Below are 27,401 nucleotides of genomic sequence, written 5' to 3' on the forward strand. Positions count from 1 at the left end.
ACCCGCACTCATTCATTTAATAATGAGCTTATGTGTTTAAACTTGATTAGAAAGATATCCACAAAGACAAAAATTATGTAATATTTATGAATATTGTTTTCTAATATGACTATTTATATTTGTCATTTCATTATTTTTATCTCACATTATCTCACATCAAGACAGTATTACTGATATAAATCACGAACATGAGATCCAAGAAAATAGACCCTTTTTTGACACTGGCACATCAGTTCTTGCATAATAAAAGTTTCCATGTAAAATAACTTGATACTAAAGTGCCATTGACACCAAACGGAAACCTCATTTCATTCGCTTCATTTAAGCCTAACGTGCATATGTACAGGAAACCTAACATTCATATGTAGATTTCAGATCTCAGTCTGTGAACGGAAACAGCCTCATACTCTCATACTGTGAAATACAATTATTACAGGACGTCTTACAGGTAACAATTCTTGCATTTATAAGTTTTATAGACATGTCAGAGTATGGATAACTTTAATCAGTGGAATGATACAAGTGTGATTTCGCGGTTAGTGGTCAAGAGGCCTATAAGGGGTGCACTTCCTGTACAAAAACTCACAGCTCAATGACAAGTGTTTGTGTGTAGCTAACTACAAGTAGAAATTAACTGGCAGCTACTTTTAAAACAGTGCAGGCATTTCCTCTTGTTAAGGCAAACCACTAATGAAATATTACAAATTATTTAACAAAACTAAACTGTTCATTCTGGCTGGTAGATTGCCTAGTTCTTTTTCATCAGAATTATCCATTTATGTCCACTAATACTAACTTGAAATTATGCTTTTAAGCCTATAGCTAGGTTATAATCATATTTCACACTGCAAAAACATATCTTGGTTATGCGGTAACCCTTGAAATTCATAATCACTGTGAATTAGAAACCCTGTGTTAACATTGTTTTTCGCATATTACTTGTTCTTGACTTTCACATTGACGAGAAAAATGCTGCCATGCACAACCTCCTTGGCAGTTTTAGAGCTTCTTAAATGTCTTTTCTCCTTTTATATTTTTACAGCTTTTGAATTTTTTCAAAGTTTGCCTTCTTTTTGTTCAATTACTGAGACAACTGATTACTCAATGTGCAGGGTTTCTGTATAAAGCTTATTATCTAAAGTGTGCTGTTTAGTTTGTTATAGTACTTGTCTGTTTCTAAACATAAAATCATAACACGCTGTACATGTTTGGTACCACAATACGGGGGTTAACCCCTGCAAATGATGCTTCTACTCTCATAAAAATAAATGTGTTTAAAAGGTTCTTCACTATGGAATAAATTTCCTGCCAAAAGTATTGTAGTCATATATGAGCATAAATAAAAAAATAAAAACCACGAACCAGAACTTTAAACACATGTAAAATTATATTGCACAAAATGAACACATTCAGACAAAGTTGTACAAATCGCATGCTAAATGTTTTCCTTGGTCGTTTTACTAATTTTTTGTGTTCTCTGTTAATTTTCAGTTTGTTTTTTCTTTCTTCTTCTATGCATACACTGTAAAAATTGCCTGTGAAATTAACGGTAAAATCCTGTTGTTTTCACACAAAAAACCTGTTATCAGAAAGTGTCCGTAAAAAATACAGAAAAACACTGTAAAATTGTCTGTAAAATTAACAGCAAAAATTCCATTGTTTTTACGGAAAAACCCTGTAAAAAATGCTGTGAAATTAACAGTGAAATTCTGTAGTTTTCACAGAGAAAACTGTTGTCAAAAAACGTCCATAAAAATATGGCTAACACTGTCAAATTCTCTGGGAAATGAACGTCTCAGGTTACGACTGTAACCATTGTTCCCTGAGATAGGGAACGAGACACTGCGTCATGGAATGACTCTTTGGGGAACGCCATTAGCGTGACTTGTCTGAATCGGGTGTGAAACTAACTTTCGCTTTATAGTCGCATGATGATGACGTCACTGATGACGTCATGACCACCGTGACTATCGGAAGGCATAAAAAGGAAACGGAAGCAGTGCAAACCAGCTTCTGTAAAAAATGAAGCAAATGCTCCAGTCATAAGGAGTATGGCAAAGAGACGCAGTGTCTCGTTCCCTATCTCAGGGAACAATGGTTAAAGTCGTAACCTGAGACGTTCCCTTTCGAGGGAACTCAACACTGCGTCATGGAATGACTCTTTGGGGAACGAAATACCCTCTACGCCATACGAGTTGTGGCTGTCTAAGTGTGAAGGTGTTATGCACATCCTAAGACATAAGTACCTGAGAACCAGGTAAGGAAGAAAGATCAAGATTGTAATATCTTATGAATGTGTGCGGGGAAGACCAGCCCGCTGCATCACAAACATCCTGCATAGACGCACCTGACAGAAGGGCCTGCGAAGAGGCCATACTCCTTGTTGAATGTGCCTTGATTCTCAGAGGTGAAGGTAGTCCACGCACCTCATAAGCCAAGGAAATGGCCTCCACAATCCATCTACTAATGGTGTGCTTACAGGCCGGCTGACCTCTACTATGAGGTCCAAAACAAACCAACAGTTGGTCCGATTTCCTCCATATGGAAGATCTTCTAACATACTCTCCCAGTGCCCTGACTGGGCATAACAAGTGTAGTCTCTGATCCTCTGCTGACTCATGAGGTGAAGCATGAAAGGCTTGTAAAACTAATGTTCTGGCCACATTGCTTGGCACCTTAGGTACATACCCTGGTCTAGGGTGCAGAATTGCTTTTATATTACCTGGAGAGAACTCCAGACATGGTGGAGAGACTGATAGAGCCTGAAGGTCGCCTACCCTCCTCAGAGAGGTAATAGCGAGTAAAAAGGCTAATTTGAGGGACAAATACTTGTCTGAGCTACACTCAATAGGTTCATAAGGAGCTTGGGAAGCCCCTTCCAAAACCACAGCGAGGTCCCATGCTGGAACTCTAGCCTGAGGAGGCGGTCTGATCCTCAAGGTACCACGCAAAAACCGGGAAACCAAGGGGTGTCTCCCCAAGGTGCTCCCAGGCAGAGGGGAGTGAAAGGCTGCAATAGCTGCCACATAAACTTTCACCGTAGAAGGTGCAAGACCTGCCGAAAACCGCTCTTGCAGAAACTCCAGTACTGAAGCCACTGGGCAGTTAACTGGATCTAAATGTCTGTTATTACACCACAAGGTGAATAACCTCCACTTTAGAGCATAAAGTTTTCTGGTGGATGGAGCTCTAGAATTAAGAATGGTTTCAACAACCTCAGTTGACAGACCTTGATTCAACAAGCCACTCCCTTCAGCGGCCAGGCCCACAACTTCCATAGTTCTGGGCTGGGATGGCATATCGTGCCCCTGGCTTGGGTCAGGAGGTCCTGCCTGAGGGGAATCTCCCATGGCTGGCCTTCTAAGAGCATTAGAAGGTCCGAGAACCAGACTCGTGTAGGCCAATAAGGGGCTATTAACAAGAGTCTGATCCCTTCCTGTCGAACTCTCTCTAGGACCTGCGGGAGCAAAGCGATTGGGGGAAAAGCATACAGACGCCGCCTCGGCCATGTCTGTACCAGGGCGTCCAGTCCCAATGGGGCTGGAAGAAATATTGAAAACCACAGGGGGCAATGAGATGTCTCCTGAGATGCAAAGAGGTCGATTTCGGCCTGACCAAATCTTTCCCAAATCTGTTTCACCACTTCGGGGTGAAGTCTCCATGCTCCTGGCCTCAGTCCTTGTCTCGACAACATGTCTGCTCCCACATTTTGAACTCCAGGAATGTAAGTCGCCCTGATAGATAGAAACTTCTCCTGGGACCATATGAGAACCTGGTGCGCCAGCTTGCAGAGAGGGCGCGACCTCAGGCCCCCTTGATGATTGATATAAGAGACCACGGCTGTATTGTCTGTTCTTATTAGAACATGATGGTCCCTCAGGACTGGGAGGAAGTACTTTAAAGCTCTTATGACAGCTAACATCTCCAGGCAATTTATGTGCCAATGGAGATGCTGCTCTGTCCATAGCCCACTGGCTGAGCGACCTTCTACTATTGCCCCCCAGCCTGTGAGGGATGCATCCGTCGTCACTGTCATCCTGTGACATTGAGCTCCCAATTTTCGACCTTGATTTAGAAACTGTGTCTTTTTCCATATAGCCAGGGAACGAAGGCATCTGCGCGTAACCCTGATTATACGAAACGGGTTGCCCCTCGGGGAAAACCCTTTGTTCTTTAGCCACCATTGTAAAGGTCTCATATGCAGAAGGCCAAAAGGAATCACGTTGGACGCTGCTGCCATTAGACCTAATATTTTCTGAAAATGCTTGACAGTGTATGCCTGACCCATCTTGATTCTGGATATTGTTGTCAGGATGGACTCGACACGTGCAGGAGACAACTGTGCCTGCATCATGACTGAGTTCCACACTACCCCAAGAAATGTAATGCTCTGCTGAGGAGTTAGATTGCTCTTCTTGGCATTGAGCCTCAGTCCCAAAAGCTTCATATGGTCGAGGACGACATCTCGATGTCGAACCGCCATTTCTTGAGACTGAGCTAGCACTAACCAGTCGTCTATGTAGTTTAATATGCGAATCCCCTGTGATCACAATTTCGTGAAAGTGCGAGGGGAAAGAGCAAGGCCGAATGGAAGAACTCGATATTGGTAGGCTCTGCCTCCGAAAGCAAATCTGAGAAACTTCCGGTGTTGAGGAAGGATGGATATGTGGAAATATGCATCCTTCAGGTCTATTGTGGTGAACCAGTCGCCTTTTCTGATTCCAGCCACAATAACAGGAATCGTAAGCATCTTGAACTTGTACCTCCTCAGAGATTTGTTGAGATATCTCAGATCCAGAATAGGCCTGAGCCCTCCATCCTTTTTCGGAACTATAAAGTACCGACTGTAAAAACCTGTCTGACTCTCGTGAGGGGAAACATATTCTATGGCCCCCTTCATCAAGAGAGATTGTACTTCCTGTTCTAACACCCGAGCCCGATCGGAACTCACTTCGGTGCAAAACACCCCTTTGAACTTTGGAGGGCTGACAGCAAACTGAATTCTGTACGCCTTCTCTATGGTGCGGAGAAGCCATGGAGTCAGATTCGGCAACTTTCTCCACTCGTGGAGGAAGTGCACTAAGGGAGTCAGCGTGATGACATCGGCTTCGGGTGAATGCGGATCGATGCCTTGAAGTAATTGACCTGCAGGGGATAGTGGAACTATTAGCATGTTTACAGGGTCTACCATGGGTAGATTCTGTTGACCCCGTCCTAGGGAAACTGACGTGCCCCGAAGCGCACTGGGCGGCGGGGTTAACGTAGTGGCCTCCTGAGGCACTCTTGGGGGAACCGGACGTGTCCACCCCCCCAGAATGGGTGCTATTTGAAGCGCTGAGGTACCGTCAGGACCTCTTGGCAGCAGCCTTCCGATTGGAGATAACAACTGTCCTCAAATCTGGCTTGATTTGCCTTGAGAACTTCTGGGATTGCGGTCTCGACCCCCAAGCTCTCTGAGGGGGAGTACGAGTAGCAACACTCTGTTTTTGCTGCTGCCTATGTAGAGCACTAGTAGTAGATGGCTGGGGCTGCCTTTGAGCTGCAGGACCCTGAGGGAAAGAACGGCGAGGTAAAAAATTTTGGAAAGCTGTTGCTTGACGCTTTGCCTCCTGAAAACGATCGACCGCAGTGTCGACCGCATTCCCAAAGAGACCTTGGTCAGACAATGGTGCATCAAGCAGCACAGACTTGTCCTTCTCCTTAATACCAGACAAATTTAACCATAAATGCCTCTCTGTAGCTACCAGGGCCCCCATGGAGCGCCCAATAGCTTGGGCTGTCTCCTTGGTAGCTCGGAGAGTAAGATCTGCTGCTGTCTTCAGTTCATTAAGCAGGTCTATATCAATAACCTCGCTCTCTTTTATGTCCCCCAGCAGGTCGGCCTGGTATGCCTGTAAAAGACCCATAGTGTGCAGACATGAGCCAGCCCGACCTGCCGCCATATATGCCTTACCCACCAAATTTGACGTAATCCGGCATGGCTTGGTGGGCAATGTCGGAGGTTTCAATGATGATGCCGCTTCAGGTGAAAGGTAGGTGGCCAAAGACTCTTCCACCTTGGGCATCATGCCATAGCCTTTCTCTCTAGCTCCTATAACTGAGGAGAAACTAGTGGCAGTGGTGGAAATTCTGGAAGAAAATGGCTTTTTCCATGATTTAGAAACCTCAGTATGAAAATCTGGAAAGAATGGCAACCCCCGACGTTGAGGTTGTACCCGTTTTTTTAAGTATCTTTCATCTAATTTACTTATAGGTGTAAGTTGTTGTTGATCTTGGGGCCAATCAACACTAAGCTTGACTACTGCCCGTGTAACAACCTCTAATAGCTCCTCATATCCCTGGGAAAGTGGAGTTTCATGATCTTCAGTTTCTACTGCTTGCACACTAACACTCTCTAACTCCTCAGAGCTAGAGCAGTGCATAGAGCTTCCAGATGGGGCGGGAGAAGCCGCCATGCGGGCTCCCAAACCCTTTCCGGAAGCAATGGGATTTGAGGGATGAGAAAGGACCGAAGTCGTCTCACCCTCCAAAATATCCATCTGCGAACCCCATGACTGCAGACCCATCATCATGCGACTATAAAGCGAAAGTTAGTTTCACACGCGATTCAGACAAGTCACGCTAATGGCGTTCCCCAAAGAGTCATTCCATGACGCAGTGTTGAGTTCCCTCGAAAGGGAACAGTGAAATTCCAAAGTTTTCACAAGGAGTTTTTTTTCAACTCACAAAAACTTTTATCACCTTCACTTACAGACACCACTGTCACTTTATTTCTGTTGCACGTTGTGAGGGACCGAGAGGCCAAAAACAAGGAACACAAGCTTTGCGCAAAAGAAAACGGGTCTTTATTTGAACCCAAGAATAACACTCATAAATTTCTTACAACAAAAATAAAATAATCAAACAGTAACGGAGATCAAAACAGTTAGACAAAAACCAACCAAACAAACTAAAAAACTGACCTCCCCCAAATGAACAAAGCAACAGCTTTTAAAGGAAAGGAGGGGCCCATTACAAATTAGGAGGGGAACAATTTAACTTTACACATCACATATAAGCTTACATACATCAAAATCAAAATGAAACAAAGACATATTATAAATAAAGATAAGGAAAGCCAAATATAATCAAAATATCATTAATATACAACTAACTAAATCAACTAATAAATACATTGACATTCCTTCCTCCCCCGGCCAATTCCAGCAAAAGTATGTCCGGACCCAATAATACGGAATCAATGAGGCTTAGGTTCGGTTCCCGCCCGGACTCTAATCCTCATTGCACCAAGATGCGGCTGCAGCGGACCATGTCTGAAGTTCATCACGGTAAACTTAACTCAAAAATAGAAACAAATATAAGTGACATATACACAGTAACTAATTTGTGTGCACTCCAAATCAGTAACTATGCATATAAATTTGTGTTGTAAATGTAATCAAACCCGACAATAAAGAATGAATGAATATGATACGTTTCCTGTGGTTACTGTGAGCTATCATAATGAAACAAATGAAAATGAATAAACGTTTAAATAAAGCTTACTCTTAAATGTATGTCCTTCATGTAAATGCATGTGTGTGTGTGTTATTGATACATCCACATTACCGCTCTTGTGAGGCCACGATTCGGGCCGTCACATTTCCCCCCACTTCAGGAATCTCGCCAGTAGAGCGGGATAGATAGTCAGCAGTAACGTTGACTTTACCAGAAACGTGTTGTATCTTGAATCTGAAGGGCTGCATGGCGAGATACCATCTTGTAATCCTTCCATTAGAATCCTTCATTTTCTCCAACCACTGCAATGCTTTGTGATCAGTCTCTAGAGTAAACTCACGGCCTAGTAGATAGTATCGTAGGGAATCCAACGCCCACTTTATGGCCAAACACTCTTTTTCCACCGTTGAATAACGTACTTCTCTCGGAAACAGTTTACGACTAATGTAGGCCACTGGCTGTCGACTTTCTGGTGGTCCTTGCAATAGAACGGCTCCTACTCCCCTCTCAGAGGCATCAGTCTGTACAACGAAAGGACGACTAAAATCAGGATTGTGTAGCACAGCACTAGTTGTCAAAGCTCCCTGGATGTCCCCGAAAGCTTTCAATCTCTCCTCAGTCCACTGCAATTGGTTCGGGCAACGTGCCCCCACCATGTCCGTTAACGGAGCAGCCCTGCTGGAAAAGTTAGGGACAAAGCGATGGTAAAATCCAGCAACCCCCAAAAATGATCGCAGGTCCTTACGTGTCTGGGGTAATGCACTCTTCTCTAAAGCTTGAACTTTCTTCACCTGCGGTCGCACAACACCCTGGCCAATGACGTAACCCAGGTATTCAGTCTCTTGTTTAGCTACAGCACACTTGGTGGGGTTGACAGTTAGGCCGGCATTCTGAAGACGCCGCACGACTTCTGTGAGATGTGACACATGTTCCTCCCAGGTGTTACTGTAAATGATAATATCGTCAAGGTATGCAGCAGCAAAAGGTAAGCCACGTAATACTTGGTCAATTAACCTCTGAAACGTCGCCACGGCCCCATGAAGGCCAAAAGGTAACACCTTAAAATGGAAAAGGCCCCTTGGGGTTCTGAATGCAGTCAAAGGCTGCGAGGATGGAGTCAGTGGAATTTGCCAATAGCCTTTAGAATGGTCCATTGTTGTGAGATATTTGGATTGGCCCAAACGATCAATTAGGTCACTTATGCGAGGGGTAGGGTAGGAATCAAACTGTGATACCGAGTTGAGATATCGGAAATCTATACAGAACCTTATACTCCCATCTTTTTTTGGCACAAGGACTATGGGGTGACACCACTCACTATTCGAAGGCTCAATAATACCCAAGCGGAGCATAAGGTCTACTTCTTCCTGCAAGGTCACCTGCAATCTTTCAGGTATCCTATAGCTCTGGCGTTTTACGACAGCATCAGGTTTCAGTATTACACCATGCTCAATCAAGTTGGTAAACCCGGGATATTCAGAAAATACCTTCGAAGTGAAGAGAACTTGTACTTGAGACCGCTGAGAAGCTGTCAGATGATCTAGCCCGATGTCCCCAGGAACTGGCTGTGGCAGATACTGCTCATCAGATTCTTCCTCTCCAACACAGCGAATCATCAGTGACTTTGACTTCTCAGGACGAGGAACCCACTCTTTCAACAGGTTGACGTGCAAAACCCGACTAGATCGATCTTGACCCGGCATACTGATTTCATAAGTCGTAGGACCCAGGCGTTTCTTGATTTCGTAAGGACCCTGCCACTTTGCAAGTAGTTTACTCTCTCGACTGGGCAACATGACAAGTACCTTTGTACCAACCTCCAGATCCCTTTCTCGAGCCAGAGGGTCATACCAAGTCTTCTGCTTTTCCCTGGCTTCTGCCAAATGATTCTGAGCCAAACTGGTCATCTTCTGCAAACGTTCCCTCATCTGTGAAACATAGGAAACCACACCGGTGAGCTCTTTTTCAGGACTCCCTTCCCACAGCTCCCGGAGCAGAGCCAATGGGCCTCTGACATCACGGCCATACAACAGCTCGAAAGGAGAAAACCCTGTGGAAGCCTGAGGGACTTCCCGATAAGCGAATAGAAGATAGGGCAACCATTGATCCCAGTCTTGACCAGTCTCACTGACAAACTTCCTTAACATCTGCTTCAAAGTCTGGTTAAATCGCTCAGTCAACCCATCCGTTTGGGGATGATAAGGAGTAGTACGCAGACTCTTAATTCCTAAGAGCTGGTAAACCTGCTTCAACAAGGTAGACATGAAATTAGTGCCCTGATCGGTTAGAATTTCTGCAGGAAATCCGACCCTGGAAAATAACTGGACCAAAGAAGTAGCTACAGGTTTCGCCTTCACAGATCTTAATGGGAATACCTCTGGGTATCTGGTGGAGTAGTCCGTTATCACCAGCATGAAACGGTTCCCTGAGCGACTCCTCTCCACAGGTCCAACGACATCCATCCCAAGCCTCTCGAATGGAGTGCCAATAATAGGGAGTGGTTGTAGTGGTGCTTTTGACGGACGTCTGAGGGAAACCTTCTGACAAACAGGACAGCTTTTACAGAATTGGGCCACATCTACTTTCAAACCGGGCCAGAAAAACCACTTCTTGATTCTTGCAGCAGTCTTGTTTTTCCCCAGGTGGCCAGCCCAAGGAATCGAGTGACTCAGATGTAACACCATATCTCGAACACACTGTGGAACCACAAGTTGTTTCTGGACTCCAATCTCCCGATAGAGTATCCCCTTCATTACTACATATCTGGCCGTAGTGTCATCTAGAGGCTTCTCTCTTACCTCTGCAGTTCTAGCAAAGCACTCTGTGAGACTATCATCTTCCTGCTGCATCTGAATGATATTGGTGGGCATCTGGAAGTTCACAGGTAAGTCACATGCTAAATCTTCACTCTCCGAATGAGCGGCATATTTTACCTTTTCTTGTCTTTTTTCTCTTCTAGTCTTTCTCGTCTTCGACACCCCGGATTCAATATCTGCATTGAAGAAAGGTAAAGTACTTAGTGGGTGTTCAATCCCCTCCAACTGGTTCGCCTTTGCTCTGGTCACCACCACGTTACACTGTGAAGCCGGTTGCAACAACTCCAGCAGCACTGGTATATCTCGACCCAGAATCACAGGAAAAGACAAGTTATCAGCAACCCCCACTTTCATCAGGTAAGTCTGTTCCTCTATCTTGACATACACATTGGCGGTTGGTAACAATCTCTCATCTCCATGTACACAGAAAATAGGCAATTTGTTGACTGTACTGATCAAAGAGGGTGATATGAACTTTCTTCTTACCAGAGTCTGATCACTACCGGTGTCAATCAAAGCAGTCAATTTCTCACCATTTATCTCCACATTTGTAGTTCTCAAAGAGCTTGGGGATTTGATTACATTCCTCCTTGGCACAAAACATAGCTGTGTAAGCTGAGCTGAGATCTTCGGACAATTTGGTTTAGTGTGCCCTTCTTGTCCACACAGATAACATATGGGAGGTCGTTTAGGAGCAAAATTCAATTTGGATGAAGTAGGATTCCTCATATAGGGCTTACCAGACCCCTCCACCTTCCTTTGCTGAAAGTGAGGCATGTCGAGAGAACGACGGTCATTGACTGGTTTCCAAGCCCACGGCTTACTCTTTCCTCTGGCCGCAACAAACACATCCGCCAAAGACGCTGCTTCAGCTGCGGTTCTAGGGTCTCTCTCGCGAATCCACACCTGGAGTTCAGGGGACAACATTCTAAGATATTGCTCCAAAATGATGATTTCACTCACCTCTTCCACTTGTTTACTCTTAGGCTGGATCCACTTTCCAAAGAGTTCTTTGAGCCGGTTATAAAGCTCTATGGGACTCTCTGATGGATCTACTGATAAGGAACGGAACTTTTGTCGATAAGTTTCAGCATTGACATCATATTTCCTTAATATAGCGTCTTTCACTTTATCATAGTCAGTAGACTCGTTCACATCCATATGGACATAAGCTGCTCTTGCTTTACCAGTCAGCAAAGGGATTAAATGCCAAACCCAGTCACTTTTAGACCTACAAGCAACTGCAATCCTTTCAAAAGTAACAAGGAAGTGTTCTACTTCATCAGTATCACTCAGTTTCTCCAATCGAGGTATCTGAGATAATGGTGGGCCCATATTGTTCCCAGCCTGATTAAAACTCTGCTGATGAACTGAAACCCCTAAGTTTCCATCAGAATCTATATGATCCACATCAGGCCTTTCCAAAGACTCCTGGTCAACATCAGGCAAGGGAAGGTTGGAAGAGGTACGTGCTTGGACCTCTATTTGCAAAAGGCCAAACTGGTGCTGGAGAGCCTTAAACCGTCGCTCCTGATCCATCTGCTCCTGCTGCCTTGCAGTCTCCCGGCCCTCTATCCGGGCCATATGGGCTCGAAGCAGATTTGCCAACCCAGTCACCGAAACGTCTCGGTCTCCCATTACCTCGCCTCCTTCAGCTCCTTCTACCATGTCCTGGTCCTCCTCACCTCTCTCTTCTTCGTGCTGCAAGGGAGGAGCCTTAGGCCCACCTTTCTTTAAGGTACGACTCATATCCTCTAGGGGAAAAAAAACAGCCTCGAGGGCCAGAAAAGAACAAAACACAGCTTTGTGTCCTTGTCTGCCTGAAAGATCCCACCGCTGCCACCATATGTGAGGGACCGAGAGGCCAAAAACAAGGAACACAAGCTTTGCGCAAAAGAAAACGGGTCTTTATTTGAACCCAAGAAAAACACTCATAAATTTCTTACAACAAAAATAAAATAATCAAACAGTAACGGAGATCAAAACAGTTAGACAAAAACCAACCAAACAAACTAAAAAACTGACCTCCCCCAAATGAACAAAGCAACAGCTTTTAAAGGAAAGGAGGGGCCCATTACAAATTAGGAGGGGAACAATTTAACTTTACACATCACATATAAGCTTACATACATCAAAATCAAAATGAAACAAAGACATATTATAAATAAAGATAAGGAAAGCCAAATATAATCAAAATATCATTAATATACAACTAACTAAATCAACTAATAAATACATTGACATTCCTTCCTCCCCCGGCCAATTCCAGCAAAAGTATGTCCGGACCCAATAATACGGAATCAATGAGGCTTAGGTTCGGTTCCCGCCCGGACTCTAATCCTCATTGCACCAAGATGCGGCTGCAGCGGACCATGTCTGAAGTTCATCACGGTAAACTTAACTCAAAAATAGAAACAAATATAAGTGACATATACACAGTAACTAATTTGTGTGCACTCCAAATCAGTAACTATGCATATAAATTTGTGTTGTAAATGTAATCAAACCCGACAATAAAGAATGAATGAATATGATACGTTTCCTGTGGTTACTGTGAGCTATCATAATGAAACAAATGAAAATGAATAAACGTTTAAATAAAGCTTACTCTTAAATGTATGTCCTTCATGTAAATGCATGTGTGTGTGTGTTATTGATACATCCACATTACCGCTCTTGTGAGGCCACGATTCGGGCCGTCACACACGTCTACAAAAGTTCTAATTGAAAATGAACACAAGTTTACATGTTGATGGTTTGTTGAGTCACCATTATGGTGATGAGGGTTTGCTTTAGTTGTGGTCTTGAACATTTGCTTTCCATGTGAAGAAGTCTTTCCCAGTATTGACCTCTATGAGTTGAAACACACTGACTCAGGTGGGTGGAAAGCTCAGATAAAGCCAACGCATTCAATTATTTGTGTTGGTGAGTAAGTACATGTTCAAGAGTTTAGGTAATGCTTTAAAGTTACTTGTTGTCCTCATTTATGATATTGAATGAAATTAATTAATATACTGAATGTCTTTAACAGCACATCTAACACATGATAAATGTTCTAGCAGATATATAGAATATAACAGTTTGTCTCAACAATGGTAACAACAGAAAAAACCTCTAAAGATAAACGCAATGCATTCTGGGTATCATCAAAGCACAAAACTCATCAATGACTCCCAGCATGCATTGCGGCTGTAAGCTTTTCATTTGTTAGTCACCACTGTTGAGATTCATACTCTGATTCTTGATGTGTGAGTCAAAGACAAAATGCACGTTTTTTAACTGTTCAAATACTTTTAAAATTGACAATTGCAGGAAATGTGAATTTTAAAGTAGATTCATTGAGGCGTTTGTAACAATAAGTAATTAAAGAACATCCCAGATAAAGAGTAAATACCTAATCACACTTTCATTTGATGTGATTTGCTACAAAACTATGTTTTATATAAAACACTGTTATAGCAGCACAAAGAAAACTGTAAACCTATTTATGACGACTGAAAGAGGCCAACTAAAGCAAACCCTGATCACAAAAACGCTGACTTTAAATAAACCAATAAAGCATGAAGTCATGGCTGTTATGCTGCAGTCCCTGTGAAGCAGAAGTGATGATCGTCTTCAGTATTCTGACGTATTTACAAGATGAATAGTGGGTGTGGCTCATGTTTTCTACTGTGAATTGATTGGATGAATAAAAACAGGATGTTCCCGTAATTTTACGGTAGTTTGCTGGTAACCACAGCTGCCGGTATTTTTCCGTAAAAACTACGGAATTTGTATTTTCTCTTTTCTTTTCTAATATTAAATGTTTTGTGGGTCACCACTAAGCTGAAGAGTTGAGTCTGTGTTCAACTCACGGTCAGGCAAAGATATTCTGAAGTCATGCTGCATGTTGCTTTGTTTAAAAGTGACTTTAATAATGAATTACAAATAAAGTAAATGTAATGTTATCACTTTTATGCATTTGGACCAAGTTTTCATTTTCTATAAAGAAATGTTGTTAATATAAAAAGCTCAAATGTATTAAGTTCATTCACAGCTTGAAGTTTGTGCCCTGAAGTTTTAAACTGCAAGACTGTTTACGCTCTTTTCCTGTATTTTTTACGGAATTTTACTGGTAACCACAGCTGCCGGTATTTTTCCGTAAAAATTACGGAACATTTTTTACAGTGTAAGTAATTTTTTCCCTCACTTGTTTTTCCAAGTTCTGAGCTTGCTTTTCCAAACGCTGCAGTTCAAGTTTCATGGTAATTACTAATTAGTGTGGGCTTTAGCGTCACCGTTGGTCCACTAGTTTTAGATTGACAGCTCATCATCTAGCCAATCTGTTGAAGAGGGTGTTGAAGTCACACCAAACGTGACTCGCGGCATACTCTTGAAGATCAATAACCGTCTGCAGCCAATCCTGGACAATCACAGGTCATTTCATAATTATACCGTACCTGAGTGTCAGATACACTTCTTGTATCTGTTATGAGTATTCTCTGCCAGGTCTATTAAGTCATTTGTTGTCCTATTCGACCATATAGTCCTTTAAGTTAACATATGTGTTAGCTGGGTTTAGACAGCCGTGCTATAGTTAACAGTGAGTCTATTAAGTTTTTTTAAGATTATTTGCTTTGTATTTAGAACGATAGACTGAATTGGTGTGAATGTGTGATGTTGCTTGCTCATGAGAGTGATTATGCCATGCGTATCTTAAAGGGATAGTTCACCCAAAAATATTTTTTTGTTATCATTTACTAATCTTCGAGTTGATTCAAATCTGTGTACAGTTCTTTGTTCTGATGAACACGGAGAAAGTTATTCTGAAGAATGCTTATAATCAAACAGTAATTGGACCCCATTGACTACCATAGTAGGATAAATGACTTTGTAAACAGGTTCAGATAATGGAGGGGAAGAAAGGAGTTGGGGTCGGCGTGGCTGGGAAAACTTGCAAGATTCTTCTTTATTATCAACGTACTTCCGGGTATTCACTTCCGGGTTTCAATATACAAATTTCTACACAATCTTTCTGGATCGTAGATTCCTTCTGGTCAGGCTGTTGGACGCAACGTCTCTCGGCTTCGGCACTCGCACACAGGTTTTCCCAGCCGTTCTCTCTCTCCCGCCTCTGGATCTGTGGATCCCTTTTATAGCGTCTCCTCGCCAATTACTAGAACGAGAAGCAGGTGTTTTCACTAAACCGTTGATCTGCCTACTCACCGTCTTTCTCTCGACACTCTCTCTTCCCGCAGACCGTGCTGAACCACGCCCACCTCTCCACATACCCCCACCGCCCGACTCAGGGCGGGGCCCCATCCGGCCTGCAGCTTCCCCCCCCCCTCCTGGAGAGGAAGTCAGCCACAGCCATCTGCGTCCCCGGCCTGTGGATCACCTGAAATTTGAAAGGTTGTAATGCGAGATACCAACGAGTGATCCGCGCGTTGGTATCCTTCATGCGGTGGAGCCACTGGAGAGGCGCGTGGTCCGAACAGAGCGTACACTCCCGCCCCAGGAGATAATAGCGAAGGGTGAGGACCGCCCACCTGATCGCCAGGCATTCTTTCTCAATGATGCTGTACTTCATCTCCCTCTGTGAGAGCTTGCGACTGATGTACAGCACCTGGCGGTCCTCTCCCCCAATCTCCTGGGACAATACTGCCCCCACGCCCCTGTCCGATGCATCGGTCTGCAAGAGAAAAGGAAGAGTAAAGTCCGGAGAGTGCAATAACGGTCCGCCACACAGAGGAGCTTTCACTTGGATAAACCCCTGCTGGCACTGCTCCGTCCATTGGACGGTATCTGGTGCCCCCTTTTTAGTGAGGTCAGTCAGCGGGCTGGTGAGGTCCGAATAATTGGGTACAAACCGCCTGTAATATCCCGCCAGCCCCAGGAACTGCCTCACCTCCTTGTTGGTCTTGGGTCTCGGTGCGGTCGCAATCGCAGCCGTCTTATTAATTTGGGGACGCACCTCCCCGTGACCCAAGTGGAAACCCAGATACCTTACCTCTACCCGCCCAACTGCACACTTCTTCGGGTTGGCCGTTAGACCCGCACCTCTCAGCGAAGCGAGGACCGCTCTCAGGTGTTGCATATGCCGCTCCAAGTCGTTACTATATATAATGATATCGTCTAGATACGCGGCGGCATATGCTGCATGTGGTCGGAGTAGGCGGTCCATAAGGCGCTGAAAGGTCGCCGGGGCTCCGAACAACCCGAACGGAAGTGTGACAAATTGATGTAAACCGAACGGCGTGGTAAAAGCTGTCTTTTCTTTGGATAAGGGAGATAGAGGGATCTGCCAATATCCTTTAGTTAGATCCAATGTCGAATAAAAACAAGCCGTACCTAGTCGGTCAAGTAATTCGTCAATTCGTGGCATTGGATAAGCATCGAACTTCGATACAGCATTCACCTTTCTATAGTCCACACAGAACCGGACGGAGCCGTCGGTTTTAGGTACTAAGACTATCGGGCTCGCCCAATCACTGTTGGACTCTTCTATTACGCCCATGTCCAGCATCGCTTCTAATTCCCTCTGAACCACCATTTTTTTGTGTTCAGGTAGTCTATATGGGCGACTTCGCACTATCGCACCTGGTTTGGTCTCAATGTGGTGCTCTATGAGATTTGTGCGACCGGGTAGGGGCGAAAACACATCCGCAAATTCTGCTTGTAGTCTTACAACATCCGTGACCTGGGAGGACGAGAGATGATCTCCCCCTGGAGCGAGAGCGAGGGATTTCACTTTGGTGTTCACCTCCGGCCCGAGATCATCTTCTCTGCTCACTGTCGTCGCCAGCATCACGGTGTTCGCCTCACTCCATTTTTTTAGGAGGTTGAGGTGATAAATTTGATGTGCTCCGCTCCTATCCGATCGAACTACCTCATAATTGAGATCCCCTATTCGTCGTGTGACCTCAAAGGGTCCTTGCCACTTGGCAAGCAATTTGGAGCTGGACGTTGGCAGCAATACAAGTACCTTCTCTCCCGGTGCAAATTTACGCAGTCTGGCGCCCCTGTTATACTGTCGGCTTTGTCTGTCCTGGACCTGTAACAAATTCTCCATTGAGAGCCATCCCAGTGTATCGAGTTTTGTTCGCAGGTCCAGGACATACTGAATTTGATTTTTACTCGCGGAAGGCCCGTCCTCCCAAGCCTCTCTTAGGACGTCCAAAACCCCGCGGGGCTAACGACCGTAGAGAAGCTCAAATGGGGAAAACCCTGTTTTCAACAGGGGTTCCAGCCACTTATCCCAATTCTTGGCATCTTCGTGAACGAATTTCCGGATCATGGTTTTTAATGTGCGATTAAAGCGTTCGAACAGTCCGTCTGTTTGTGGGTGATAGACGCTGGTCCGAATCGTTTTAATCCCCAATAATCCGTACAGTTCGCGGAGTGTCCGTGACATAAACGCCGTGCCTTGATCGGTGAGAACCTCTTTTGGGATTCCCACCCGGGAGATTAATCGAAACAGCGCGTCCGCAACACTGGTTGCTGAGATATTGCGTAACGCCACTGCTTCAGGGTATTGTGTTGCATAATCGACAGTGACTAATGCAAAGCGATGCCCTCGTGCGGATCGTTCTAGCGGCCCGATCAGGTCCATGCCAATTCGTTCGAAGGGGACCTGTATAAGTGGAAGCGGGCATAACGGTGCCCGGGGGGTGGCCGGTGGGTTTACCAACTGGCATTCAGGACAAGACGCGCACCACCTGCGCACGTTCTCATGAATGCCCGGCCAGAAAAATCGGGTCGTTAGACGATTGACAGTTGCAGCCTGACCTAGGTGCCCTGCCATTGGATTACAGTGAGCCGCCTGGAAAAGCATTTCCCGACGGCTCTTTGGTACGACCAACTGGGTTGTATCCTGCTTTGAGTGAGTGTCCTGGGTCACTCGATACAACCGGTCTTTTAATATAGCAAAATAGGGGTAGGATATCGGTTGTCCAGGGTGGAGAGGTTGTCCGTCGATGGAACGGACCTGATCAAATGCATTTGTGAGCGACTCATCCTGAGACTGCTCCAGAGGAAAATCATCACCCTGGGAGAGATTTAATTTCTCCACAGCGCTATTTCCCTCTGAGCCAGTCCTCAGTGGTCCCGGCTCAACCTCTCCCAACTGAGCGACCGCCCCTCCCCCTTGCTTTTGGTTGCGCCCAGAAACATCCGCGCATAACTGCCCCAGTAATACTGAAAATAATGGCTGTAACACATCTCAATAAAATCGAAGGAAGGAGTTGGGAACCGGCAAACATTTAAACATTTAACAAAGTAATATAACAGCCGGCGGCCCCTCACGGACGACCGCCGGCGAACATAACATGAACATAAATATAAATACAAACATAACATAAGTTCGGGCCCGGTCCTCTCTCCTCGACGGTCCGGTCGCTCGTTCCTTTTATATGCTCCCATCTCCTACGTGATTCGAGGCCGGTGTGCGCACAGCTGGCGCTAATTCACAATTACTCACCGGACTCGAACCACGGTCTCGCCCCGCCTACTCTACCACATACCCCCATCACCCCTCACAGGCCGGGGGTACCCCCGCGACTGTGCAAGCTCCCTCCCCCTCCTTCGGGGGGGGTGGGGTGGGGGGTATGCAGCGACGAGATGAGACAACGGAGACGGGAGCCCTCGGAGCGACCGGAAAGAGAGAGGGGAGAGAGGAAAAAAAAAATTATAGTCCGGTTCCCTGACATGCTGCCGCTTGTTCCTCAACCAGCCGGAGTACTCTTTCGCGGTGCCTTGCGGTGGCCCTGGGGCTTCGGTGGACGGCTCGACCGTCCGCCCCCTGGCGGCCGGCGGTGGCTCCTCCTTAATCTGGGAGTCGGGGCGGGTTCCCCGTCCCCTGCTCCGCCCCCTTGGGCGGACGGACGCAGGCTCCGGCCTCTGGCGGGCGGTGGCCGCACTCGGCGCTTCCTCCCCCTGCTCCTCCCCCTCGGGTGACGGACGCAGGCTCCGGCCTCTGGCAGACGGCGGCAACTCCCCTGCTCCCGCTTGGACGAAAGCCACCCCACCTCGACCCAGGGGCGCGGCAGCAAAGGTCGCCGTTCCACCGAAGGTTTGACGGTGGCCGCACTGTGCACTTCCGTTTCCCAGAGCCACCGCTTCGGGCAGCCACTGGCGGACGCCCTTCGTCCGCGCTGCCCGAACTCTCCGGCATCGCGAGGCCACTCGGCGGCGAGGACTCTCCGACAGCATGTCTCTCCTTCCTCCCGGGTTTCGGCACCACTGTAACACATCTCAATAAAATCGAAGGAAGGAGTCGGGAACCGGCAAACATTTAAACATTTAATAAAGTAATATAACAGCCGGCGGCCCCTCACGGACGACCGCCGGCGAACATAACATGAACATAAATATAAATACAAACATAACATAAGTTCGGGCCCGGTCCTCTCTCCTCGACGGTCCGGTCGCTCGTTCCTTTTATATGCTCCCATCTCCTAGGTGATTCGAGGCCGGTGTGCGCACAGCTGGCGCAAATTCACAATTACTCACCGGACTCGAACCACGGTCTCGCCCCGCCTACTCTACTACAATGGCCAATTTGTTCCCAAAATTAGCGGATGTCGGAGGTGCTCGTTAACAGCCACCTCTACACTATGTTTTTGCCCCTTAAATTTGATGGTCAAGGGCACCAAAGGATAGTTCACCACATCCCCGTGGACACACCTGACCTTAACCATACGGCCCGTATCCCTTGCCACAAATTGAGTCAGGCTTCGATGTATTGAGGTTTGGTTACACCCTGAATCCACCAAAGCCTGATATGTACCCCCCCTAATACTCACAGGTATCTGGTACAGCCCGTCTTGACCGAGGGCAGCCTGTGGGTTGTCCGGTACCCGGATCATCATGCCGACCTCCATCATGGGACATCGGTCGACAAAATGTCCGGGGTCCCCACAACGCCAGCAGGCCGGCCCAGAGGTTCCCACCGCCCTAGCGGCAGGAGGCAGACCCCCGAATTGGCGAGGAGAGGCTGTCGGGGGGAAAGAGCTGTTGGGGCCCTGGCCCTGCAGGTTCCCGGCACCTTCGAAGGGCTTGGCAGCTCCGTGTGGCCCCATCTCTGGAGTCATCCGGGTACGCGGGGCTGGCCGGGGAAAGAAATTCCCCCTTGACCTGGGAAAGGGAACAGGTCTGGGAGAAGGGGAGGGGGTTATAGGAAGAGAGAGAGAGAAGAAGAGGATGGGGTTACGCCGACCCCGGGGCAAGCCACCAACTGATCCTCCGCCAGCTGGATGGCCTGTGCCAGCGACGACGGTCGGTGACACTGGACCCACTGGGTGGTCTTCCTAGGGAGCCGTCCCACGAATTGCTCCAGTGTCACCTTATCGACGATCTGGTCGTTGGTGCTGGCGTCGGCCATCAGCCATTTGCGGCAGGCATCCCGGAGCTGGTGGGCGAAGGCGAAAGGTTGACCGCGATCCCCGAGATCCACAGACCGGAACCGCTGCCGGTGTTGTTCAGGACTGAGCCCCACTCGCTCCAGGATCGCCTTCTTGAGGTCCGCATATTGAAGGAGAATTGGCCACTGGCAGCTGCTGGGCGGCCATCTGGGCCTCGCCTGTCAGGAGAGGAATCAAACGGGCTGCCCAAGCGTCCTGCTGCCACCCAGACAGCTCCGCGGACCTCTCAAAGAGCTCCAGGAAGGCTTCCGGGTCGTCCTGGGGGCCCATCTTGTGCAGCGGGATGGTGGGGGATGCGGTCGACGATTCACGTCCACTTGTCTCCTGGTCCACCCAGCTCCGGAATGACTTGCGGTCCTCCCGTTGGGTCTGCAGGAGAGCCTGGAACCGTCTCTCCTGATCTTCTCTTAGACCCAACAGGGCCTCGTGGTGTTGTTGGTGGAGACCAGCGAGTGATGTGATAACCTCCGCAAACGGCGATCCTGGCGGACTCTGCATGCTGGCGGCTGCTGCTCCTTTCTCCCGGGTTTCGGCACCAATGTAAACAGGTTCAGATAATGGAAGGGAAGAAAGGAGTCGGGGTCGGCGTGGCTGGGAAAACTTGCAAGATTCTTCTTTATTATCAACGCACTTCCGGGTATTCACTTCCGGGTTTCAATATACAAATTTCTACACAATCTTTCTGGATCGTAGATTCCTTCTGGTCAGCCTGTTGGACGCAACGTCTCTCGGCTTCAGCACTCGCACACAGGTTTTCCCAGCCGTTCTCTCTCTCCCGCCTCTGGATCTGTGGATCCCTTTTATAGCGTCTCCTCGCCAATTACTAGAACGAGAAGCAGGTGTTTTCACTAAACCGTTGATCTGCCTACTCACCGTCTTTCTCGCGACACTCTCTCTTCCTGCAGACCGTGCTGAACCACGCCCACCTCTCCACAGACTTTAAGTATTTTTTGTTCTGTTGAACACACAAAAAGATATTTTGAAGAATGAAGGACAGCCAAAACTTCTGGGGCACTTTTGACTTCCATTGTATTTTTTCCTACCATGTTAGTCAATAGGGTCCAAAAACGTTTTTGTTAAAAGCAAGAGTCTGGATGGGTCCGCAGTCACTCTAAGTTCCGTAGCACAACCCCAGCGGGAAAGTTGGTAACTCCGCTTGAAACAACCCCGGAGGGAGAATCTAATCGAACCGCTTCAACAACCCGGAGGGAGAATCTGATAGGTCCACTTGAACAACACCGGAGGGAGAATCTGATAGGAACGCTTGAGCACCCCCGGAGGGAGAATCCGATAAATCCACTTGAACAACCTCAGAGAGAGAACTTGATAAATCCACTTTAACAGCACCGGGGAAAGAATCTGATAAGTCCACTTGAAACGACCTCACCAGGAAGAGATGAATCAGATTCTTTTCCCGGGGTTGTTCAAGAGGATTTATCAAGTTCTCCCTCCGGGGTTGTTCAAGCGGATCTATCAGATTCTCCCTCTGGGGTTGTTCAAGCGGACCTATCAGATATCAGCAGGCTACCCAGCTCAGCACCACCGTCCAGGAAGTAGGGGCTATCAACGCTCAGATAACGGAGTTTGCGACCCGACTCGATGACCTGCAAATGGTCCCGACTACCGCTACAACCGACTGCCACGAACCTGAGCCTCGTGCTAATAACCCCCCCGGTATATGACGGGGATCCTAATTCTTGCCAGGGCTTTTTATCCCAGTGTGCCTTGGTCTTCACTCTCCAGCCCCTATATTGGACTATATGGTTGAATCGAACAATAAAGTACTCAGTGGACCTGGCAGAGAATACTCATAACAGACATAAGAAGTATATCTGACACTCTGTAATGATATACCGTAATTATGTTCAGTTACCTGTGATGCCGCAAGTCGCATTTGGAGTGACGTCAACTTCCTGTAGCTCAGTGGTAAGGGCATTTTGTTAACAACGCAAGGTTGTGGGTTTGATCCCAGGGGATTGCAAATACCTATGTAAAATGTATAGGATAAAGCAATGTAAGTCGCTTTGGATAAAAGCTTCTGCCAAATGCCTAAATGTAAATGTAAACTAATTATTTGACTGATTGGCATGAGGAGTAGCTGTCAATCTAGAACTAGTGGGCCAATGGTGATTTAGAATGTGTTTAAAGTTCTGACTTTTTGATTTACGTTTATTATTTTTATAAATATGCCCGCAATACTTTTGGTGGGAGATTTATCCCATACTGTACTTCACAGTGATTCCATAGAAGAACCATTTTGGTTGCACAAAAAATCATTCAGTCAAACGCTCTTTAAAGAACCTCTACATTTTCTTGATAGGTAAATTGACCTAAGAAAAGAAGTCTTGTTTTTAGTAAAAAAAAATATGAAATTTCAGTGAATTTGTGCTTAAAACAAGCAAAAAGATCTGCCAATGGGGTAAGAAAAATAATCTTGAATTGAGTGACTAAGAAAAAGATAAACCTTAATTCAAGATTATTTTTCTTACAGAGGTTTTTCATGTTTTAAGCAAACATTCACTGAAATTTCATATTTTTTAATAAAAACAAGAATTATTTTCTTCTTATTTTGCTCAGAAAATGCAACTTGATTCAAAAATTTGTAGACATTTTTACTGGAAAACAAGAAAACAAGACCTTTTGATACACCTTTATTTTTCAGAGTGTAAATTACAAGGGTGGAAGGTTCTGTGCTGGGTTAAAATGGATTTATGTAACCTAAAGGTATGAGGTGACATTTTCAAGTATTCAGGGTTAAGTCACTCTGAAAAAATAAATATATAATCTCCTTAATGTGAGCACAGAGTTCATACAGTAGTGCAAATGTTATTCCAATTGACTAAACTATCAAGTAAATTTTATTAAATTCTTGTAGAATCATCAGTGCTATACTTTCCTACTGTTTTCTGTCTAGCAATGTGAAAAAGAAAGTTTACTCTGTATTTTTCCTTTAACCCCCACATGCATATTTTGCCGGTGAACAACAGGAAATCTGGTGTCAGGTTGTTGATCTTCAAAGTGGAACTGAGAGTTATGGGGCTCATTGTAGTGTTCCTTTTCTGGTTCAGCTTTGCTGAAGGTGTGTTGTATTAATATATTATATATTTTCTTGCAAACGTCTCTAAATAAACAGATCTGTTCTTTTACAGGCTAATTTAAATGTTCTTCTTACAAGTAAAATTTATACTTAACTCTCCCGAATGTATTTCTACATGGCTTTTACTTGATTTTGTAAAAATAAATAATTTCTTGAAGTATAAAGTAAAACAACAGGTAGTTTCCTGGACAGTCATTCTTAAAACAAAAAACTTAAAAAAACACAATCACACTGATATATGTTAAGGATAATCCACAGCTATCCGTGCATTAAAGGATTTGAATGCACGATGTGGAGGCCAAGAACCATCCGATGCAAAGCCGAGTTAAAGCTGTTATTGATGTTTACAGTGTAATTTTTGGTCAGACAAGGGTATGTCAGTGCAAATTGTTTTCGATCAAGACACCTCTAACATTTAAATTATTCTGGGACTAGTCCCTGTCCAGGAAACCGCGCTAAATATCTTTTAATGGAAATAGACACAGGTGTTGGATGTTGACATTTGCTTATATTATGTGTCAAATGTGGCATCCTTTGAAAATGTACATTTAAATAATACTACATGCACCATTACTAAATTTAACAGATTAGGACATGTTCTGTGAAGAGACATCATTTTATTATTTTTATTTCTGCAGATATTAGTGTTGACTCACTGGAGGACAAATATGGATTGAAAGGAAGCTCTATAGATTTCAACATTATTGACACAAATCAGTCAATGGTTAAATGGCGACGAACTGACATTTCAACCAGCCAATTAATTGCCGATAGTACAAAGGGCGTTGCTCCATTTTATAAGAAGAAAGTGGAGATGAACTCAGATTCAAAGTCATTGAAAATTAAAAACCTTCAGAAAAATGACAGTGGGACGTATACGGCCTTAACAGAGTGGGAGGACAAAACTCTGGCTGAAGTTAGGTTAACAGTAGAAAGTAAGTTAATAACTTTTTTCCTATTATTTACTGATAACAGACGACTGTGGGGGAACCACAAAAACAAAACAAAAATATTTGATTTTTACAAAATACGTCTATGAAGCTTTGGCATTTCATTGCTGCTGTGGTTCTTAATCAGCAGTTACGAAAATATATTTAGAATTGTGGGTAAATCTTTGTAGTATATTTGTCTATTTATTTGATCAAACACCACGATAAATCAACTTTATTAAATGTGACATGTTTTAATGTTACTTCTACTGCCTGCAGAAAGTAAATATATGAACACTGAGCAGTGTTACTTTATCATCACTGATTTTGCCTTTACCAAAGATTTAGTCGCTAACTCACCCATTTTTGAACTCTTCCCAGATGCAGTCTCTAAACCTACAATCCTGAATCATGACTTTAATTCTTCCACTGGAGGGTGTCAGAGCTCAGTAAACTGTTCAGCTGATGGAAGTTGGGCCACTTACGACTGTGACCAAAGTATTTGTACACAAACACATGTCTCTCTAACCTCTATTAACATCACTGTTACTACACTAGACAGCAGAGATGTTCAATGTCTGGCCAACAATCATGTGAGCACCAACAAATCCACAATTACAATTATGTGTAAGCATCAATTTCATTTGAAAGTTGTTAGTCTTTTTAACAAAGTTTACTGTTTCCTTCCTAAATTCCGCTGAATAATTTTTTTTTTTTTTTTTTCACAGGCCAGGAGAAACAAACAGATTTTCACTCACCTCCAAGATATGTGTTTTGGATCGTCATCACCCTTTGTGTTTGTGTTGGGTTGAGCTTGTTTTTGGTTTTGATGATAGTGTTAATCAAAAAGCTAAAATCTTCTAAAGTTTTCCCACAGGTAGAATTGGCAAATCTATGAATAAAAAATTGATAAATACAATTCCATAGACTTGTTTTTATAGGTCATTTATGGCATAATTTTCATGGCAACGTTTTTAACCCCACTCTTTCTTTTGGTTCAGTCTTGTTTTACCGGGGTAGATGGTCCAGCAGATGAACAAGATCCTAAAACTATCTACAGCACAGTTCAGAAACCCAACTCCTTCCAGACTCCCCCAGGAAACAACGCTGACAACAGTATAGAAGCTACCATATATGACACCCCATCAAAACATGTATGACGCATCTAAGAAAGATTCAGGGAATATTAAAAAATATTTGCAGACTCATAACTTTACACAGTAATTAACATTATAATTTAAATAAGACCTTCGTTTACCTATTATTATAAGTTGAGATGAAGAAATATTGTTTCACTTTCTTGGTTTGTGTGTTTTTAGCCAAAGGCTCATCACGTTAACAGTGTGGAAGTAAATCAGGAGCAACAACGCCCTCAAGAGGACAGAACTGTAAAAGTAAGAGCTACAGTCCACCAAGCGGCAGGACCAGATTCAGAGCAAATCAACACAATTTACTGCAAATTGGGAGAAATATGATTTTTTTAATTATGTCTTCTTTTCCTGCTGTGTATTTTACTTTCTGGGTTTATTTTAATTTACATTTACAGCTGTTGGGCCTATATTGCTTAATAAACAATCTGGTTGACAAGGAAAAAGCAGTTATTCCAAGTGATGATAAAACATTTTTTTAATCGATTAAAATCAGATGAAATTAATTATAAAGATACATATGATTCATTTTCTAAGCTCTGTCTGGATTGAAGAAAAATTGTAATGCAACAGTGATAGTAGATGAGTATTGTGATCAAGGGCGTAGATTTGGTTTGAACATTGGGGGGGTTGAACATCCCAGATAGCACACGAACATCACGGAGACGTCTATTTGATGTGTGTGTTTACATCTGGAAGACGTATTTTTTAGAGTGTTTGCTCATCTGCAATATGTCTATAGGACGTTTCCTGTTAGAAGATGTCTTTAAGATGTAATGATTTAGAATCATCCCAGGTTCGATCCCATGCTCTCCCATTCAAACACCACTCGCGTTGTTTTGGTAAAAGTGCGACTGATTGGTTGGGCTTTACCAATCGGTTCAATGGAGGGGGGAGTATTTTTTGTCTGATTTGTTATGACACACTCATATTTGATTAGGAACAAAATTATTGTCACAAAATAAAGTAATTCTACATATTTTTCATTTGATCTACTGTGATTTTCATGTTGAAATATTGGAGGGGTTGTAACTGATGGATTTAAATATTGGGGGGGGTTACCTCCCCCCGATTCCCCCCATAAACTACGCCCCTGATTGTGATTAATTGTACAACTATTGTTCAGAATTTTTTCAGTTAAGTTAAATAAATGTTTATTTAATTTTAATTTCAGTTGAGGCCACAATACTGAATGAGAACACTCGAGTACCCAAGTTATTTTTCCGTCACGTCGACACGAAAAATCAAAACATGTTATGAAGCGCTGTCAAGAGCATCCCAAGCCAACAGATGGTGATATAACCCTAGCCATAAAGCCGTGTTGGCCAATCAGAATATAGTGGGGCATATTCCAGCATCATACACCAAAACTCTGGTTTGCCATCTACACGACAACACTGAACTGGAGTTTCTAAAAATCTTCATCCTGACAGGTGAAGTCCTTTTTTAAAAGGTTCGGTTCGATCATTTTTGCCTGACATCATCTTCTTCCAATCAGGTTTCATATGATATTA

The 27,401-nt window shown here is 44.6% G+C and overlaps 2 protein-coding genes across 3 annotated transcripts in view; both read left to right on the forward strand.

Moving 5' to 3' along the window:
- Nucleotides 1-322: 322 nt before the first annotated feature.
- On the forward strand, nt 323-27,055 carry si:ch1073-220m6.1 (SLAM family member 5). Of its 2 annotated transcripts, XM_056732305.1 has the most exons (8): nt 364-448; nt 23,376-23,437; nt 23,701-23,792; nt 24,449-24,745; nt 25,121-25,366; nt 25,468-25,616; nt 25,741-25,893; nt 26,059-27,055. In XM_056732305.1, the coding sequence occupies exons 3-8, from the start codon at nt 23,747-23,749 to the stop codon at nt 26,212-26,214; spliced, it is 1,047 nt and encodes a 348-aa protein (XP_056588283.1). In that variant the 5' UTR covers nt 364-448; nt 23,376-23,437; nt 23,701-23,746; the 3' UTR covers nt 26,215-27,055. The 2 variants fall into 2 exon arrangements, with proteins under 2 accessions (XP_056588203.1, XP_056588283.1); XM_056732225.1 differs by lacking the exon at nt 23,376-23,437 and having other exon boundaries at nt 323-448.
- The window catches only part of LOC130408433 (GTPase IMAP family member 7-like), a 124,447-nt gene continuing 111,426 nt past the window's right edge, over nt 14,381-27,401 (forward strand). The window contains exon 1 of the mRNA XM_056732139.1: nt 14,381-14,479. The gene's annotated coding sequence lies outside the window, so the exon portion shown is untranslated. The remainder of the gene's footprint in view (nt 14,480-27,401) is intronic.

This window comes from Triplophysa dalaica, chromosome 1 (assembly GCF_015846415.1).
Source record: "Triplophysa dalaica isolate WHDGS20190420 chromosome 1, ASM1584641v1, whole genome shotgun sequence".
Classification (NCBI taxonomy): Eukaryota; Metazoa; Chordata; class Actinopteri; order Cypriniformes; family Nemacheilidae; genus Triplophysa; species Triplophysa dalaica.

What these genes read in the sequence shown, in the direction of transcription:
- si:ch1073-220m6.1 (XM_056732225.1), top strand. Translation starts at nt 23,747, where the DNA reads ATGGGGCTCATTGTAGTGTTCCTTTTCTGGTTCAGCTTTGCTGAAG. An exon ending in CTTCTAAAGTTTTCCCACAG is followed by an intron (nt 25,617 to 25,740) that starts GTAGAATTGGCA and finishes CTTTTGGTTCAG; the next exon opens with TCTTGTTTTACCGGGGTAGA. An exon ending in ATGACACCCCATCAAAACAT is followed by an intron (nt 25,894 to 26,058) that starts GTATGACGCATC and finishes GTGTGTTTTTAG; the next exon opens with CCAAAGGCTCATCACGTTAA.